Genomic DNA, 15,773 nt, shown 5'->3' on the forward strand with positions numbered 1-15,773 from the left:
AGGTAACAGGTTACCACAACCACACTACAGCAATGTTGAAAATGATTGTATTTTTTGTCACCTATACCACCATATTAGATAGTTTTCCGTAAGCTTCATTTTTGTGATTTTGGTAACTATTTTATATTTATTTGCCCAATCCATCTCAACTAGGCAATCTAAATTGTACTCACCATTTACATCCCAAGGTATTTTAGTATATCCACCTCACACATTTCCATTATATATCCAGTAACAGACAAAATATTAAAATTGATGCCTCATTATGACATGTATGATATCACAGACTATCACATGTATTCAAAATTGATGCCTGAATTTGACCTGAACCAATTGACCTATAACCTGACCTTTGATGACCTTATAGCCTTTTTTAATCTCTTTTCCTAACAGCACATTATAGAAGATAAATACATGGTGTAGTATTAAATTGTCTATGTGGAAGAGATTAGGCCTATTAAATTTATTCAGTGTTATAATCAGTGAGTACATTTCTATAGATGGTATAACAAAGGATTTAATGTATTCTATTCATGTACCCTACTTGAACATGTTGAAAAGAATAAATTATGGTTTGTTATTAAACACGCATCTGAGTTACTAGGATACATGTAAACAAAAAATATATAGGGCTAAAATGACTTACTATACAATGGTTTAAAAGCACCTTTTTTTTTTTCTTTTTTTTTATTATTTTTTTTCACATGATCCGTGCATATATCGCCTAGCTATAAATGAAAAAATATGTTTTAGACCAATCAAACCAATTGATGGGTATAGTATGCCCTTAAGCAGAATGTTATCTAAATACTATTAAATAAAACTTATCTTTTTCATTTCATTCATTCATTCATTCATTTTATTTTTCATCATGATCAATATATACATAATCAGCATAACAGAAATAAACAATGTTGAAAATAATGATGTGATGAGGTAGATGCATTACAAAGCCAAAGGCCTGAAAGACAATGCATCACCTTTACATTAAATAATATATAAGTTTAGATATTTACACAAGAAAGACAAAAATCAGTAAAAAAAAATTGTATGATATATTCTTTCACCGTCAGCACTTATTTGGCAAATATACGATTTGAGGTTAACGGAGATCCCTGAGAAAACATGCGAGAGCGAGCATGGATCGGGATATACCATGTACACATACTACCATGACTACCGTCCTTAGGAACTTAACGTTAGTCTTGCATTTTGCACTGTTGAATTTACGTGTAAGATCAAGATTAAGGTCCGCACTTACGAAGGCCCCATATCATAGGTGAAAGTACCAACATTGCTTAAAACTTTATCAAAATTGCGTAAAGTTGCTTAAAACACACTCAAAAAAATGCTGAAAATTGCACCCATTGTGAGAAAGCGTTCAAGGTTACCATAGGATGGTTATCATGGTCATAAATTTGCCTAAAGTTGACAAGTAATGTGAGGCAGCTTAAACTCTGGACAATTTCCCCTGTGGCGTTTACGACAGTCTCACACTCAACCTTGGAACAAGTCTGGAATGCAGTTGAATACTATCGTACCCGCTCTTAGTATTGCATGTAATAGCAAATATGAACTGCTTAAACTGCATTTATGATATTGTTATTTATTTTTCTTTAATTATTATTATTTGAAAATTATTAAATAAACTATTCTATAAAGATTTTTTTCTATTTTAAATATTTACTTCTTCGATCTCCTATAAACATGGTAAAACGTTAAAATCTGCACTTACAATAGTCTTACAATGATAATGCCTACGATCTATTATGTGATGCAACGAATGGATAATTTGAAGACCTGAGCGCAAGAATACTGTAAGTCCACTTTTGACGAAATAGAGTTACAGGTGGTTTTTTGACATTTGGTCCCTCCCCATAGGGGTCACGTGAGGGGTCAATAGGGGTCAAAAATTAAAAATTGTCCAATGTCGTCAAGAGACATGTCAAATTACTCGTCTCATCACAACGATTACGAAAATATATAATTTATCATACATTTTGAGCTCGGTTAATGAGTTGGAGGGTCAATTCCGGTTAAAGGTCAACTGAGATCAAATTTTAAAACAACCTTCAAATTCAACAAACAAGGTGACAAATTGCTCATCTTTGCACATAGATTACCAATATGGTTAAATATTTCCAACATCTGCAGTCAGTTTTGAGTTATAAGCTTTTGTTTCAATCCGAGCGCAAGAAGATTGTAAGTCCAAAAATGATAAATCGATCAATATTACAGATATTTACTTGGTTGATATACAAAATGATTCTCAAATGATTGGTTGATATACACAATGATTCTTCTTGCCTATATACCTGAAAAGTATCAATATTATGGTTTTTTTGGTTTCCAAATTATCTTCTTTTAAAAGATTAAACAATCATATCTCAAAATGCCAAATATGGAATTATGGTCTTCTCGCGCTCAGGTCTTCATTTACCGCTTGAGGCAATCTATATAGGGCATGGATAATCATAGCCAACGAATAAAAGCGAATAAAAGCGAGTAAAATAATACAGAGATTGCGATTTCCAAACGTAGCATCGAACGTACGTGGAATCTATTGAAAATCCCGCCACATGAGAGTGGTTTTGAATAGATTCCACGTACGTTCGATACGTACGTTTGGAAATCATAATCTTTCGACTATATTGATATGAAATCACTGATAATAAAGCAGAGAGCATCGTTTGCATGCTGCAGTCGAACGAGTTGATCGAAATGTTATTCTTCAAGACCAGTCGCTTGACAGCTGACTTCCCATAATTTCGTTGCCAGTCCCGCATCACGAGCAACTTCCGTCTCTTGAGTCAAGCGACAGTTATCAAAATATCCTCCTGATAACTCGGTAAGAGATTCTTCGAGAGCACAGTAAATAGTTGTCTGAGCACCGGCCTCTTCATCGATTCCAATCAAAAGAATACTTAATCTGCAAACAGAACAGAACACGATCAACCAAAATATATCATCAGGTGTTTTTTCAAATCTCTGTTCCAAATGCCTTAGTGTGGAACTAGGCCTCAAACATCAGCAGTCTAAATTATTGGGCGAAATGTAACTAAATTTGGTGACAATTATATTTTGCTAAACATTGTGTAAAGTTAAACCAATTGTTGATTTGAAATTTTATTTAAACTGTTGATATTTGACACAACTATGGGGATTTCCAAGCAAACAGGGACATGACGTTTACACTCCTTCATTTAGGTTTTATTTCATTTTTGTTTTTTAAATTGCTCAAGGAATATTGAAATTTCCATATTCTATAATGCGTTTTATATTTTTTTTATTCTGTTATGTATTTATTACTTAATTCGTTTCCATCATTTTGGGTGGACAAATTGGAGCACGAGTTACCATGTTTTTTGCAAGGAAATGAAAAACTATGAAGGGCAAATCTTTTTTGAGGTATATCAAGATCAAAATTGATATAGTGGTTGGTACTCCATCAAAATAGAAATGAGTGATTTTCAGCATGTCTTCTGCTCGTAGCACGAGTTACCGTTTTGTTTACAGCTGTCCCATACGTACAAAAGTTCATATCTTCACCACTACAGGATCCAGTCTTGGATGTTTGGTGTTCAAATACAAAAAAATAAAGATTCCACTCAAATGAGTTTAAAAGTTCGAGCATAAAGTATATAAAACATTGCCCAAAAGTGTAGCGTTAGCATGAGTTACCATGGGAATTGCACCTATACTATAAGTAATATTTGTCCAACGGGTAATAGGTAATTGCATTGTACACAGAGTTTCATACTCACTTAAACATTAACATAGTAAGAAAAAGACCAATTTTTGATGGTCCTATAAATTCCGAAGTGCTGTCAACAAAATTGGTCTTGACAAGTCCTGGATGCAATGTGAAAGCAGATACGCCGGTCCCTTCAAGCCTTCGAGCCAGCTCTTTGGTGAACAAAATATTGGCGACTTTACTCCTTTCGTATTCACGTAATCCGGGATATATTCTTCCCTGGCTGTCTTTCTGATCAAATTGCATTTCTGAATATTTAACTACTGTATGGGAGAGGGATGAGACATTGATGATTCTGCTTGGTGAAGATTTCTTGAGAAGATCCAGTAGTAGTAGGGTTAGAAGGAAAGGTCCAAAATGATTGGTAGCGAAGACCATGTTATAGCCTTCTGCTGTACGATGACCCGTTGGTGCTTTAAGAATACCTGTAATTAAATATCAATTACAGATATAATTGTATACATGAAAGGGTGACAATTTTTTTTTCAGATGACCAATTTACAGTTTTGGTAATTTTGGCCAAATTAAAGAAGATTGTGGTGAACAATCCAATCATAATAGGGTAAGAGCCGGTATATAGATGATATAACAGCAAATAAAGTTAAGAAAAACTTCTATATCAACAGCCTACATGGCCTACGGGGATAAGCATACCTAATATTGCTTTTATCGGCGCGAGCCCGGGCGCGAGTTTTCAACAAAATATAACGCCTTTGGAAACTACCAGCGAAATAACAACAAGAACTCCCGACCACATGTCACAAGGGGCGAGGGCCCGCGGACCCCTCAAAAGTTGCTTTGTACTTAAAAAGCCGGCTCAGATAATAAATGAGCGATTTGGACACACTACTATTGTGTTTTGATCTTCTCTTCCCTTGAAAAACCTGAATCGGCGCATTCATGTCACATCCGTTATGATGCGGTCGCTCAAAATCAACAGATGTTTGCAAAATTCATTAAAGTCGTGATTTTTTTGTTTGCTTTTTGTTTGTTTGTAAAACAGTCGTTCGTGTGGAAAACACATTCGAGTACTGCTATAGATTACTAGGGCTCTGTTATAAAGACTGCACAAAAAGTAACGCAGCTAATAATCGTGTTCACAATATTTCAACACAGAAAGAAGGATGATTTATTTACGCGCATTTTGATACCCCATTTCGTCGGCTGTATTCCATAGTGGCGTATAGTGATTTTTGGTCATTTTTTTGAAAATTGGCACATATGTCTTTAATGATGTTCTCTTTCATTTTTCTAAGTCTCATCAGTCATAATTAGCTAATTAATTAGTAATTGATTAATTAAATGTGGCGTATAGTTACAAAGTGACATTTTTCGTATTCCATAGTGGCGTATCGACCATACGCCACTTTTTATACACATTTTATAATTATGAAATATCGGCAAAATGAAAAACATCGTATGTCATAGTGGCGTACGCGTATCGGACCTATACGCCACTATGGAATACGATGTTTTTCATTTTTGCCGATATTTCATAATTATAAAATGTGTATAAAAAAGTGGCGTATGGTCGATACGCCACTATGGAATACGAAAAAGGTTAGGGTATTGCGTTTTGTTCGTTTTCCATAGTGACGTATAGTTTTATTGTCAGTTTGCCAGCAAAAGTATGTATTTATTTCTTTTGAAAAATATATAACAATAAAATCTATTTAGTTTACTACAGAAATTTCACATCATTTACAAAATATAATGAATGTCTGATTTACACAACTCGATTTTAAATTGGCATTTCTTCAAACCCGATTTTCTCGAAAAGTTGTTTATTCGCGGCGCCCCACTATACGCCACTATGGAATACGGACGACGATTTGTCCAATTTCGTTCAATATTAACAACACAGCAGTGTTTTTAAAGAGAAATAATCGAATTTAAAAGTTGGGAGCTGTTTGTATTTATAACAGCTGCGTTACTTTTTGTTCAGACTAGATAATATCGTACGTATTGCATGTTATATCGCACATCGATCAATCCTTACTTTGAACAACGGAAATGTATAGGGCTAACAGCAAGTGACAAAATGTAGTTCCAAACTTATTCGGTACGTACCTCCATTGTTAATCAAATAATCCAATCTTGGTTCTTCTTTTAGGAATTCCTCTGCAAATCTCCTCACTGATCCTTGGTCAGACAAATCCAGATGTCTGTAGATTACATTGGAACTTCCAGATCGTCTTTGAATCTCTTTCACAGCTTCCTCTGCTTTCACGGGATTACGGCAAGCTATGATGACTCGTGCACCTCGGCGAGCCAGGTCAATGGCAGTCTCTTTCCCTATTCCAGAGTTGGCGCCTAAAATGAGACATTAATCAAAAATTAATCTAAAGGTGAACTTGAGAAATGCATCACGGAAATTAAGATCTGGACTGTGGAAAACAAGCTCTCTCTGAATGACAGCAAAACAGAGGCTGTCCACATATCATCCCGCTACTCATATAACGTTGACATTAATTCCTTCACTGTGGGTGATACAGTTGTTGAGACTGTTATACAAGTTAAAGATTTTGGTTTCTCATTGATGAAAGTCTCTTCATGATCTCCCATGTTAATAACACTTGCCGCTTCGCTTCACTCGCCATTAGAAATATTGGCCGTGTGCGGAAATATCTCGATCAAAACAGTGCTGAAAAACTGGTTCACACATTCATCTCCTTAAGACACGAATCAAACAATAGCATTCTCTATGGACTTCCAAATATTCAGATCAGCAAACTGCAACGCATTCAAAATGCTGCCGCCCGGCTTGTTACATTGACTAAGAAGGGCGAACACATAACTCCTATGCTTTAATGCCTTCATTTGCTGTCTCTTAGCAACACCTTTCTTTGTGATTCTCACATTTGTACTCCCGCTCTTTCAGCCGATCCAGTTTGGGATGCTTCATGCATGCAATTGTCCATGTAGACCTCGTCTACGATACACAGCGTCATCATCCCTATATCTTCGTGTCAAAAATTGCCGTGATAGTACGGCGAATCCTCTCGTTTTTCAATAGCTACGCATGGCGATTTTGTTCGAGATAGGCCGAGCGACTCAGGCTAAGCATAGTACGACTATCATGTGAGATACCACCAAGTTCTATTCTACAAATTATTACGATTTGCGCATGCTCTAGTATCCCATATGGTGTTGCTATTACAAGGAAATTCGATTTGTTTTGAGGTAAACCCCAGGTTTTGTTTTTAATACACTAACTGGAAATTAAATACACTAATTAGCGACCATTGCTGTTGGCTCTGGATACATTTTTACTGCATTTTTGGCGTAACGATTTTTAAATCTTAAGTTAAAATTGTGATATACTTAATTTTGAGAATTACAGTTATATAAAGGAACACAAATAGCCCATTCACCTAAAATCCAGGTGCTTGTATTGAATATTCGATCACACGTGTATTCCACAATGCATATATGTAAACTTTCTTTATCTATGTCAACAATAGAATATTGATTTCACCAACGGAGTATGGAGCTATGAAAAAATATTTATAATACAGGGTATTGACACTGTGCGATAGTCATTTTAACATCAAATTCTGCTTACAGTTTCTTTTGATAAGAAACGGTTTTGCTCGTAGATTCTAAATATTTTTGGGCCGTTTGATGCAATTTGGCTATAGAAATATATTTAAAAAAAATGCCGTGGTGCGGTACATTTAACATAATGGTGCATTGTGTACCATTATGAATGTATTATCCAAGGTAAGCTATTGCCACTATGATTAATCATATCGATTATAGTAGAGATTCGGTAGTCTTCGGCATGAAAACACCTAAAAAGACACATTACTCAACATAAATGGGTCCCTGTCCGCAGAAAATCTTTGAAAAAAACACGTGATTTTGGTGGCCATTTTGAATTTTTACCATAATCTAACCTAAATATTCATCTGGCTATAATATTAATGGCAGATTTGGAATCAGCAGCCTCAAAAGTATATGAAGGCATATTACATGGTGCTTTTGCCTAAAATTATACTAATAGTGGTAAAATCACTAAAAACAACTATTTTGACGGCCCTTTTGAATTTTCTCCAAAACCCGACCTAAGAAATTCATCTGGTGAATTTTCTTTTTGACAGATTCTTTTTCCTAATGCAATTTGGCCATAGAAACACTGCTTCTTGAAAAAAATATGGGTTTATGCCCATCCCTAATGATACCAAAATGTCTTCGGAGCACTTACATCTTGGGGACCCTGTGTATAAAACACCATTCATGTAGTAGTTTGCCCAAATGTGCAAATCACAAGGACGCTTACGACAAGAAAAAGACTTGCTATTTTGAAGTCTGATAGTGACAGTAATGTGCAAAATTATGCAAATAATTACATACTGCAGTTACTGTCCGTTTTCCTATACACAATACACAGTGCTCTCACCATTGACGCGTGACCCTACAAATGATCTACGTTGGAAGAATGGGCACTTGCCTAGTTAACATCACTGTGTGAAAAATAACCAGCCAATATGTTAGCTATTCTCCAAACTTCTAGCAAATATATTTCTCTAACATGACCTAAAATTACAGCTAGGTTAGATGTTCAGAAATAGTCGCACTTTTGTAAAATATGAGTGAGGGCAAGGCATAGCTAGCCAACTCCCCGTGTTAATTGAATGGAGATTTGACCGAAAATATTGGTATCGGACCGCTCACTTCTGAAGGATGCCACAAAAAACTATTCTCTGGCAATCATCATGATGAGTTTCTTATATAGTATGCCGAAATTGGGTACTGTAGGTGATTGACAAATGGTCGCACTTTTCTGATAAATAAGTGACAGTGAACATGAAATATCAGCGCCCATAAACCCAAGTTAGTAGCTAGTTAGTGGAGGCCGTCACGGACTGATTATTGATTATTGAAGTGCCTTATTAATAGATACGCACGATTTAGGGCAAGAAAAACACCCCGGGACACTTTTGGAGACATCATCATCATCATCATCATCATCATCATCATCATCATCATCATCATCATCATCATCATCATCATCATCATCATCATCATCATCGACATCATCATCATCATCACTTTCTACATTTTTCTAAACAACATAGGGCCTACCGTTTTAATAAGATTTTTTCTTGAAATGCATGTAACTATAATTATTGTTTAGAGCGTGATGAAATAAAACATCACGATTTTCATCACAAAACAAATATAATGCATAAGAAATCGTTTGTTTTAGAGCGTGATGATGAAATAAAACATCACGATTTTCATCCCGAAACAAAGTAATACATAAGAAATCAATTTTTCGTGAGTGATGAAATAAAACATCAAAATTGTCATCACGAAACAAAGTAATACATGAGAAATCGTTTGTTTTAAAACGTGATGAAATAAAACATCACGATTTTCATCACAAAACAAAGTAATAGGCCTACAAAAGAAATACATTTTTCAAGAGTGATTGAATAAAACATCACGATTTTCATCACGGAACAAAGTAATACATAAGACATCGTTTGTTTGATTGCAATCAACCGCGACAGTTCGTCTCACACACATAACAATGCACTGCGATCAAATAGGTTGATGACATCATTTGATTGAATGGACTGCACTGCGCCATGATTACGTGCACCGGTTCAAATCCTTTGTTTGGAGCCAATCAATAATTTCACGTAGGCCTACAGCCTCTATGCAAATTAGAGTTTACACACGCTGCAGCTGGGGTAATCGACCGAAGCTTGTTGCCGTTAGTGATCGAATGCATGAGCTTATTTGCTTTACTGAATCGATTTACTGGATTAATTTCCTGTTAACTGGGTTTAATGCCACAAAGGTCGAATCGCCTTTGCCATGGACCATGACTGCATCATGATCTAGTTGCTGTGTGCTGTGCATTTATCAGTATGAATGAGACAAAAAATCTTAACAAAAACCATAGACCTATCCAAAATACCTTTCACTTGATGCATAACTAATCAGTCTGTGTTGCAAACTTTAAAACAAGAGAATTGATCGAAGAGCTTTTGGATTGTACCAAAATGTCTTAGGGGTACTTACATCTTGGGAACCCTATGTATAAACTCACCTGTTATAATGGCCGTTTTTCCATGCAACTTCACCTGAATGTGCTTACAATTTCTGCGGTATAGCCCACCATTCACATGGTACTTTAACCCAAATGTGCAGATCAAAAGGACGCTTACGACAACAAAAATTGTCATAAAAATGGCCATTTTGAAGTCTAGCAGTGACAGTTACGATATGTGCAAAATTATGAAAGTGATTATTGCTTGCTGTGTGCAGTTCCAATGTTGTACCAATTGTTATATTCAGAAACTAGTTCTTCGGTTAACAGAAGTTACATAATGATTTAGCTCAGATCCGACTGCTTACAGTGCCACTGTGCTTACTAGAAAAACGCGTTCAAAAACCTGAAGATTTATTTGTCAGTCAGGGCACATATATAATACACTCAGTGAACCCTGACGGCAATGAACCGGCATAATAAGCCAAACTGATCATATTTACAAAATCACAGTTCAATTAACCACCACAGCTCCAAATTTGACCTGACGTGGATTTAAGGTGGTTCGTACGGCTAATCAGGCTTACAGCAAAATAGCCACAATAGCGAATCAGAATAATTATGTATTAACTTAAGGGGTGGGGTATGAACCTTTGGACAGTATTTATTTTGGGACATTAGAGCACATCAGACATATCGAATTGCATTCTGAATGCGAAGAATGTCCTTCTTATATCAAATAATTTTGATTTTTTGAAATTCGCAATGTAATACAAATTTTTATGACAAATCATTAAAATTGATATTTTGATATTTAACAGTACTCGAAGTAAACTTTATAAATCTAATTATTTATACTTAAAGTGTATGTAGGTGGGATGAACAACCGACGATCAATTGAAAATTTTGACCTTTCGTATTGAAGATATGGATTTTTTTCCCCAAAACACCACAAAAAATTAGGTCTTTTTGGGAAAAAAACCCATATCTTCAATATGAAAGGTCACAATTTTCAATTGATCGTCAGTTTTTCTTCCCAGCTACATATCAGAAAGACATTCTTCGTATTCAGAATGCAATTCGATATGTCCGATGTGCTCTCATGTCCCACAAAAAATACTGTCGAAACGCTCATTCCAGATCCCTTAAGGGGGTATAATACCCTGATTTTCATCAGTACCCCTCTTCTTTTTTTTTCTTGCAAATTTATGAAGTACATAAATATGTTCATCACCTCATGTCCTGAACTTATAAAATATCTCTACCTACAAAGTGCTTTTAAACCATTTTAGTATATCATTTTTGCCCTGTATACTTTTTTGTTTACCTGTTACTATAGGATTATAGTAACTCAGAATGTGTGCCTCATAACAACACATAATTTATTCTATTCAAGTAGTAATTGAATAGAATAGATTATATCTTTTGTTATACCATGTTCAGATTGTGATCAACCAGGCATGCTAAAATAGCTTAAAATATTTCTTCCACATGAATGGTATAGCAAATTTAATACTATATAGCCTCTATCATGTGTTGTTTGGAAAAGAGATAAGGCTATAGGTCATCATGGGTCAGGTTATAGGTCACCTGGTTGAGGTCAAATTTAGGCATCCATTTTGAAAAACATGTGATATATAAACATAGCTATAATGAGGCATCAATTTGGGCTATAATGAGGCATCAAAGTTTGACTTTTTACTGGATATCATTTTTGGGAATGGCTAGTTGAAATAGATTGGAAAAACGAAGGTAAAATTTGTACCAAAATCGCAAAAATGAAACACCTACCTAATCTGATGGTATAGGTGAAGAGAAATACAATTTGTTTCCACATAACTGTAATTTGGTTGTGGAAACTTTTTACCTATGGCTTAATTAGGTTTCAGTGAAATAATGTCGCTAGTTAAAAATACAAAATATAGCTCAACATTGAAAATAGAAGCATTTTAACCAGTTCGTTTGTTGATAGGTGTGGAGCACTGAAAATCGCCAAGTTCTTGAAGTCATCAAGAACCACTTATTCCCATTTTACATATCAACATTATTTCTCTAATGCGTTAGCAACATGTATCCAAAATGTTAACGAAATCCGTTGATAGTAAGCTTTCCAAAATGAAGTAAATTTAAAACATCGGTGATGTACCACCTTTTGGCTTCTACCTGTAAAAGCATGTAAGCTACATTGATACCGATGCCACCAACAGAACGAGAAGATTTGCCCTTCATTTTGCATACTACTTTTTGTCCATTTTTTCTCATTTCTTCACAAAATGCCAAAAATGGAACAAAAATGCAATGGGTGTAGTCCCCCCTTAAAACAAACTAAAGATAAGTCTTCACTCCATGTATTTTTAGAGATCAGAAAACTCTAACATTTCTTATGCATTTCTTTATTTTTTGAAAATTACCTAAATTTTTCCACAGTGTGCTATGGTTTCCGAACTTTCACAGATGGTATATAAACTTAGTATCTTAATTCCTAACTTAACACATAATTGAAAAAAGGTGGTGAGAGAATTGTCTAAATATGACTCTTGTTTTTGGAAATTTGATCTTTCATCAATTCATAAATTGATGATCTTGGCAACATGCCAACAACACTTCGCGTATAATGTCTATGGGGTTTTCCAATCACCAAATATTATGTAAGTCAAAAATATTCTTTTGGAAAAAATTATAAATTGGCAGGTGAGTTTTACTCACCCATCTACACATCCTATATCATTTTCAAGCAAATAATGTCCATAACACCATGGCCGTTTCTGTACTGAAAACATTCATTTGGTCATTTGGACGAATCAGAACCCTATCAGGGTTAAAGAACTGTGTCCTGACGGAGAGTATGCTTGCTATAATGGAGACCGAATTAAAATGACTAGTTTGCGTCTGACGTCAGGGCAAAGGCACGACGTGATTGGTTACAGACCTGCGCAGTACGGCATTTTTGGTCTGGTTAACAGGCCGTCATACGCAAACTAATCTTTTTAATTCGGTCTTCAATTATAACTTTATTGTGGAGTAGGAAACCACTAAATTAAGGTCAAGTACTGTAACACGTATGCACTATCATTCTTACCACCTTAAATACCAAGACAGAATCTGTACAATACACCAATGGTACAGAGAATCGCAAAATATGATTCAACCAAAAGAAAACAATAATACAAATACAGGGTGAGTAAAAAAAAGTGCAATAGAGAAAAGAATCCATTTTTATTTAAGAACGGAGTTGAACCTGTTAGGTTTTAAAACATTTTATAAATGATATATCCATTAGTGAACTTGTGTGAAAAATTCAAGGAAATAGCATTTAACGTTGTGTTTTTATGACACATTTTATAGCGATACCCAATTTTAATGTTTGTCCAAGACACATCTAAAATTTGAATGTCAGCCCGCTCTGTGTAAGGTAGATTTGGAACAACTGCCATTTTCTTAACCTCATTGGCATGAAAATAAAATGGAGCACCCAAAGTATTATTGCACTTGGTCTTGTTTAATTTATTTGTTGTTATTTTCATTTTACCTTTACATAAAGATGTTTATTCTCTATCAAAAACATACAAATTTGTAGGCGGAAATTTTGTAAATGTCGAAATGAAATGCGCTTATTGAAGTGGAGTGAATTATAAAATATCCAGTAAGTTGGACATATTGGGATTAAAAAAACTGGAGTTGGAGTCGAGTGAGGTATGACGGACTTAAAGTAATGTTAGAAAGTTTGTTTGAACAGAAAAAAGAAATAAAAATAATGCAAAAATCATCCTAATTTAAGCTAAAGTCAGTTTCTGAGCTGGTGCCAAAATGGATGCATGTAACCACCTTAAACATGTTTTTACGTAATTTAAAAAAAATACGTACCTATTTCTGGAAATAATATCCTAGGGAGTAAACGCATAGTGAATATAAGAATACAAAATGCACTTCTCAAGTGTTTGAATTTTTATTCAATTTTATGAGGATTTTTGCGAAAATGACCGTAATTACTGAGTGCATCCGCCAATTTTGTTGGTAATTCGGATTCTCTCCGGTTTGGGGAGTTTAGGGATGTGCCGCTGAGAATTTGAAAGTGTATGGCTAATGACAAAAGAAAAATTGTTTTGCCAACGTTAACACAATTCCTATTTTGATAAAGGAATGTCTTTTTGTTATAGTAATGTCCAAATTAGAACTTACTGTTAATAATACGATGAAAATGCATGACGGGTATAAAGATATGAAATTCAAACACTTGACAGTATAGTTAACTGGTGCAATATTAACAAAATGTCTTTAAATCCAGACAAGTGCAAGGTTATGAGATTGTCCAGGAGAGTTGGTGTTAATAGATCCACTCCACAGTACACCTTACTTAACAAACCCTTAGGTGTAGTTCATAGTTATAAATATCTCGGCATTATGATTTCTTCAAATCTGAAATGGGGGGACCATGTTAAATCAGTCACTTCAAGAACCTTATATACCTCCCTCTGCCGTCCAATTCTTGAATATGGTATCCCAGCCTGGCTTCCACATCAAAGTGGACACTTAAAATCCTTGGAAAAAATACAGGGACGTCTGGCACGTGCCTGTATTCCAGCACCCAGGGGCGAGCTTGAGTATGGTGTACGCCTTGAAAAACTAGGTCTGATGTCTGTGTGCAATAGATACAATTATCTTGCTATTTCTTTTATTGCCAAGTGTTTTTACTGCAAGCATGATATTGATCATTTGGAGTATATTTCCATCAATACTCGTCATAGTAATTCTCTTAAGTTCTCCCATTCTTATGCTAGAACCGATAGTTTTAAATACACTGTCTTCAATCGTTTTCCAGTTTATTTTGATCAACTTCCTCCATCTCTCAAAGACCAATTCTTGTTTAGTATATTTAATTTCCTGGACAATCTCAAAAAACATTTCAAAACAATTAGCTGGAATTCAAAATAGTTTTTAGTTGGGCTTAGGCTTATTTTTTATTTAAAGGTTGTGCTTACATTGTATTATCATGCCTCATCTTATGTTGGAGAATGTAGGTAGATTCATCCTTTGCCCTGTTCCCCTGTGCTGATTGTCTGTGTTCTTGTGGGAATCAATTAGGTTTAGCCACTTTGAAAGTGACTTTGTCACTATCTGGCTATCCCTGCCAGGGGTTCTCTTGTCCTTGGTTTAAATTGTTCCTGGTTAAGGCATGCCATCTCTCTATTTTCTCCAACATGGGTCAATTCAATTTCAATTTCTTGCTTTATGACCTGCCATGGCTTACATTTTTATATCTTTGCATGTGTAATTTATATATTTATGTGTAATTTTGATATTGTGCAATATTTTATATGTATATGTGTCTTTTTGCTGGCAAATAAAATGATATGATATGATATGATATGATATTTGAAGTCACAGAAACATCTCACGTGAAATTGATTCATGGGCACTAATCAGTCATAATGCTACTTGGCTACCGGCATTAATTATTGATTTATATAAGTAGGTAAAGAAAATCACACAATATTGACTACGGTGTTACGGAGAAAAGCACCAATTAACCAAAAATTGGGAAAGTCTGACTGAGGTCGCAGTAACGTGACATTCACGTGATATCGCGTGGAGCAGCATTTTAAGATTCGTGACTGGTTTAGCCAGAATTTCCCAATTATACGACTTTGCCGAACTTTATGACGACATAGTAATCCCTGTTTGGTCCTGCAGAAAAGTGTGTTATTATTAGAATATTGAGGACCCTATTTATTTTAAGCCTAATTTGCAGGTGGTAAAGTGTTGTAAACTGCCCATTCACTAAAGGAGAACACAAACAAATAACCAAGTCACAAAATAAGTCCACAAATAATGAAACCAATGTTTTAATGAAAATAATTAGCGGCCTCAATTTCTACAAAATCTACAATTAATTTGTGAATAAATAGAAAAATGAAGTAATATGTATATGGTGAAAATTATCATCATGAATAACGCAAAAATATCAGGTGTTTTATTGTGTCATTACCCAAGACTAAAGTTGAAAATTTAATATAC

At 35.0% G+C, this 15,773-nt stretch overlaps 1 protein-coding gene across 1 annotated transcript; it reads right to left on the minus strand.

The window, feature by feature from the left end:
- Positions 1 to 840: 840 nt before the first annotated feature.
- Positions 841 to 10,185, minus strand: LOC140171921 (retinol dehydrogenase 12-like). The gene is made up of 4 exons (XM_072195269.1): positions 9,819 to 10,185; positions 5,825 to 6,067; positions 3,765 to 4,179; positions 841 to 2,929 (listed from the first exon to the last, which is right to left on the minus strand). Exons 1-4 carry the CDS (start codon positions 9,964 to 9,966, stop codon positions 2,725 to 2,727), a joined length of 1,011 nt encoding a protein of 336 aa, XP_072051370.1. The 5' UTR covers positions 9,967 to 10,185; the 3' UTR covers positions 841 to 2,724.
- Between the last annotated feature and the right edge of the window lie 5,588 nt (positions 10,186 to 15,773).

The sequence above is a fragment of the Amphiura filiformis genome, chromosome 15, assembly GCF_039555335.1.
Source record: "Amphiura filiformis chromosome 15, Afil_fr2py, whole genome shotgun sequence".
Taxonomy (NCBI): Eukaryota; Metazoa; Echinodermata; class Ophiuroidea; order Amphilepidida; family Amphiuridae; genus Amphiura; species Amphiura filiformis.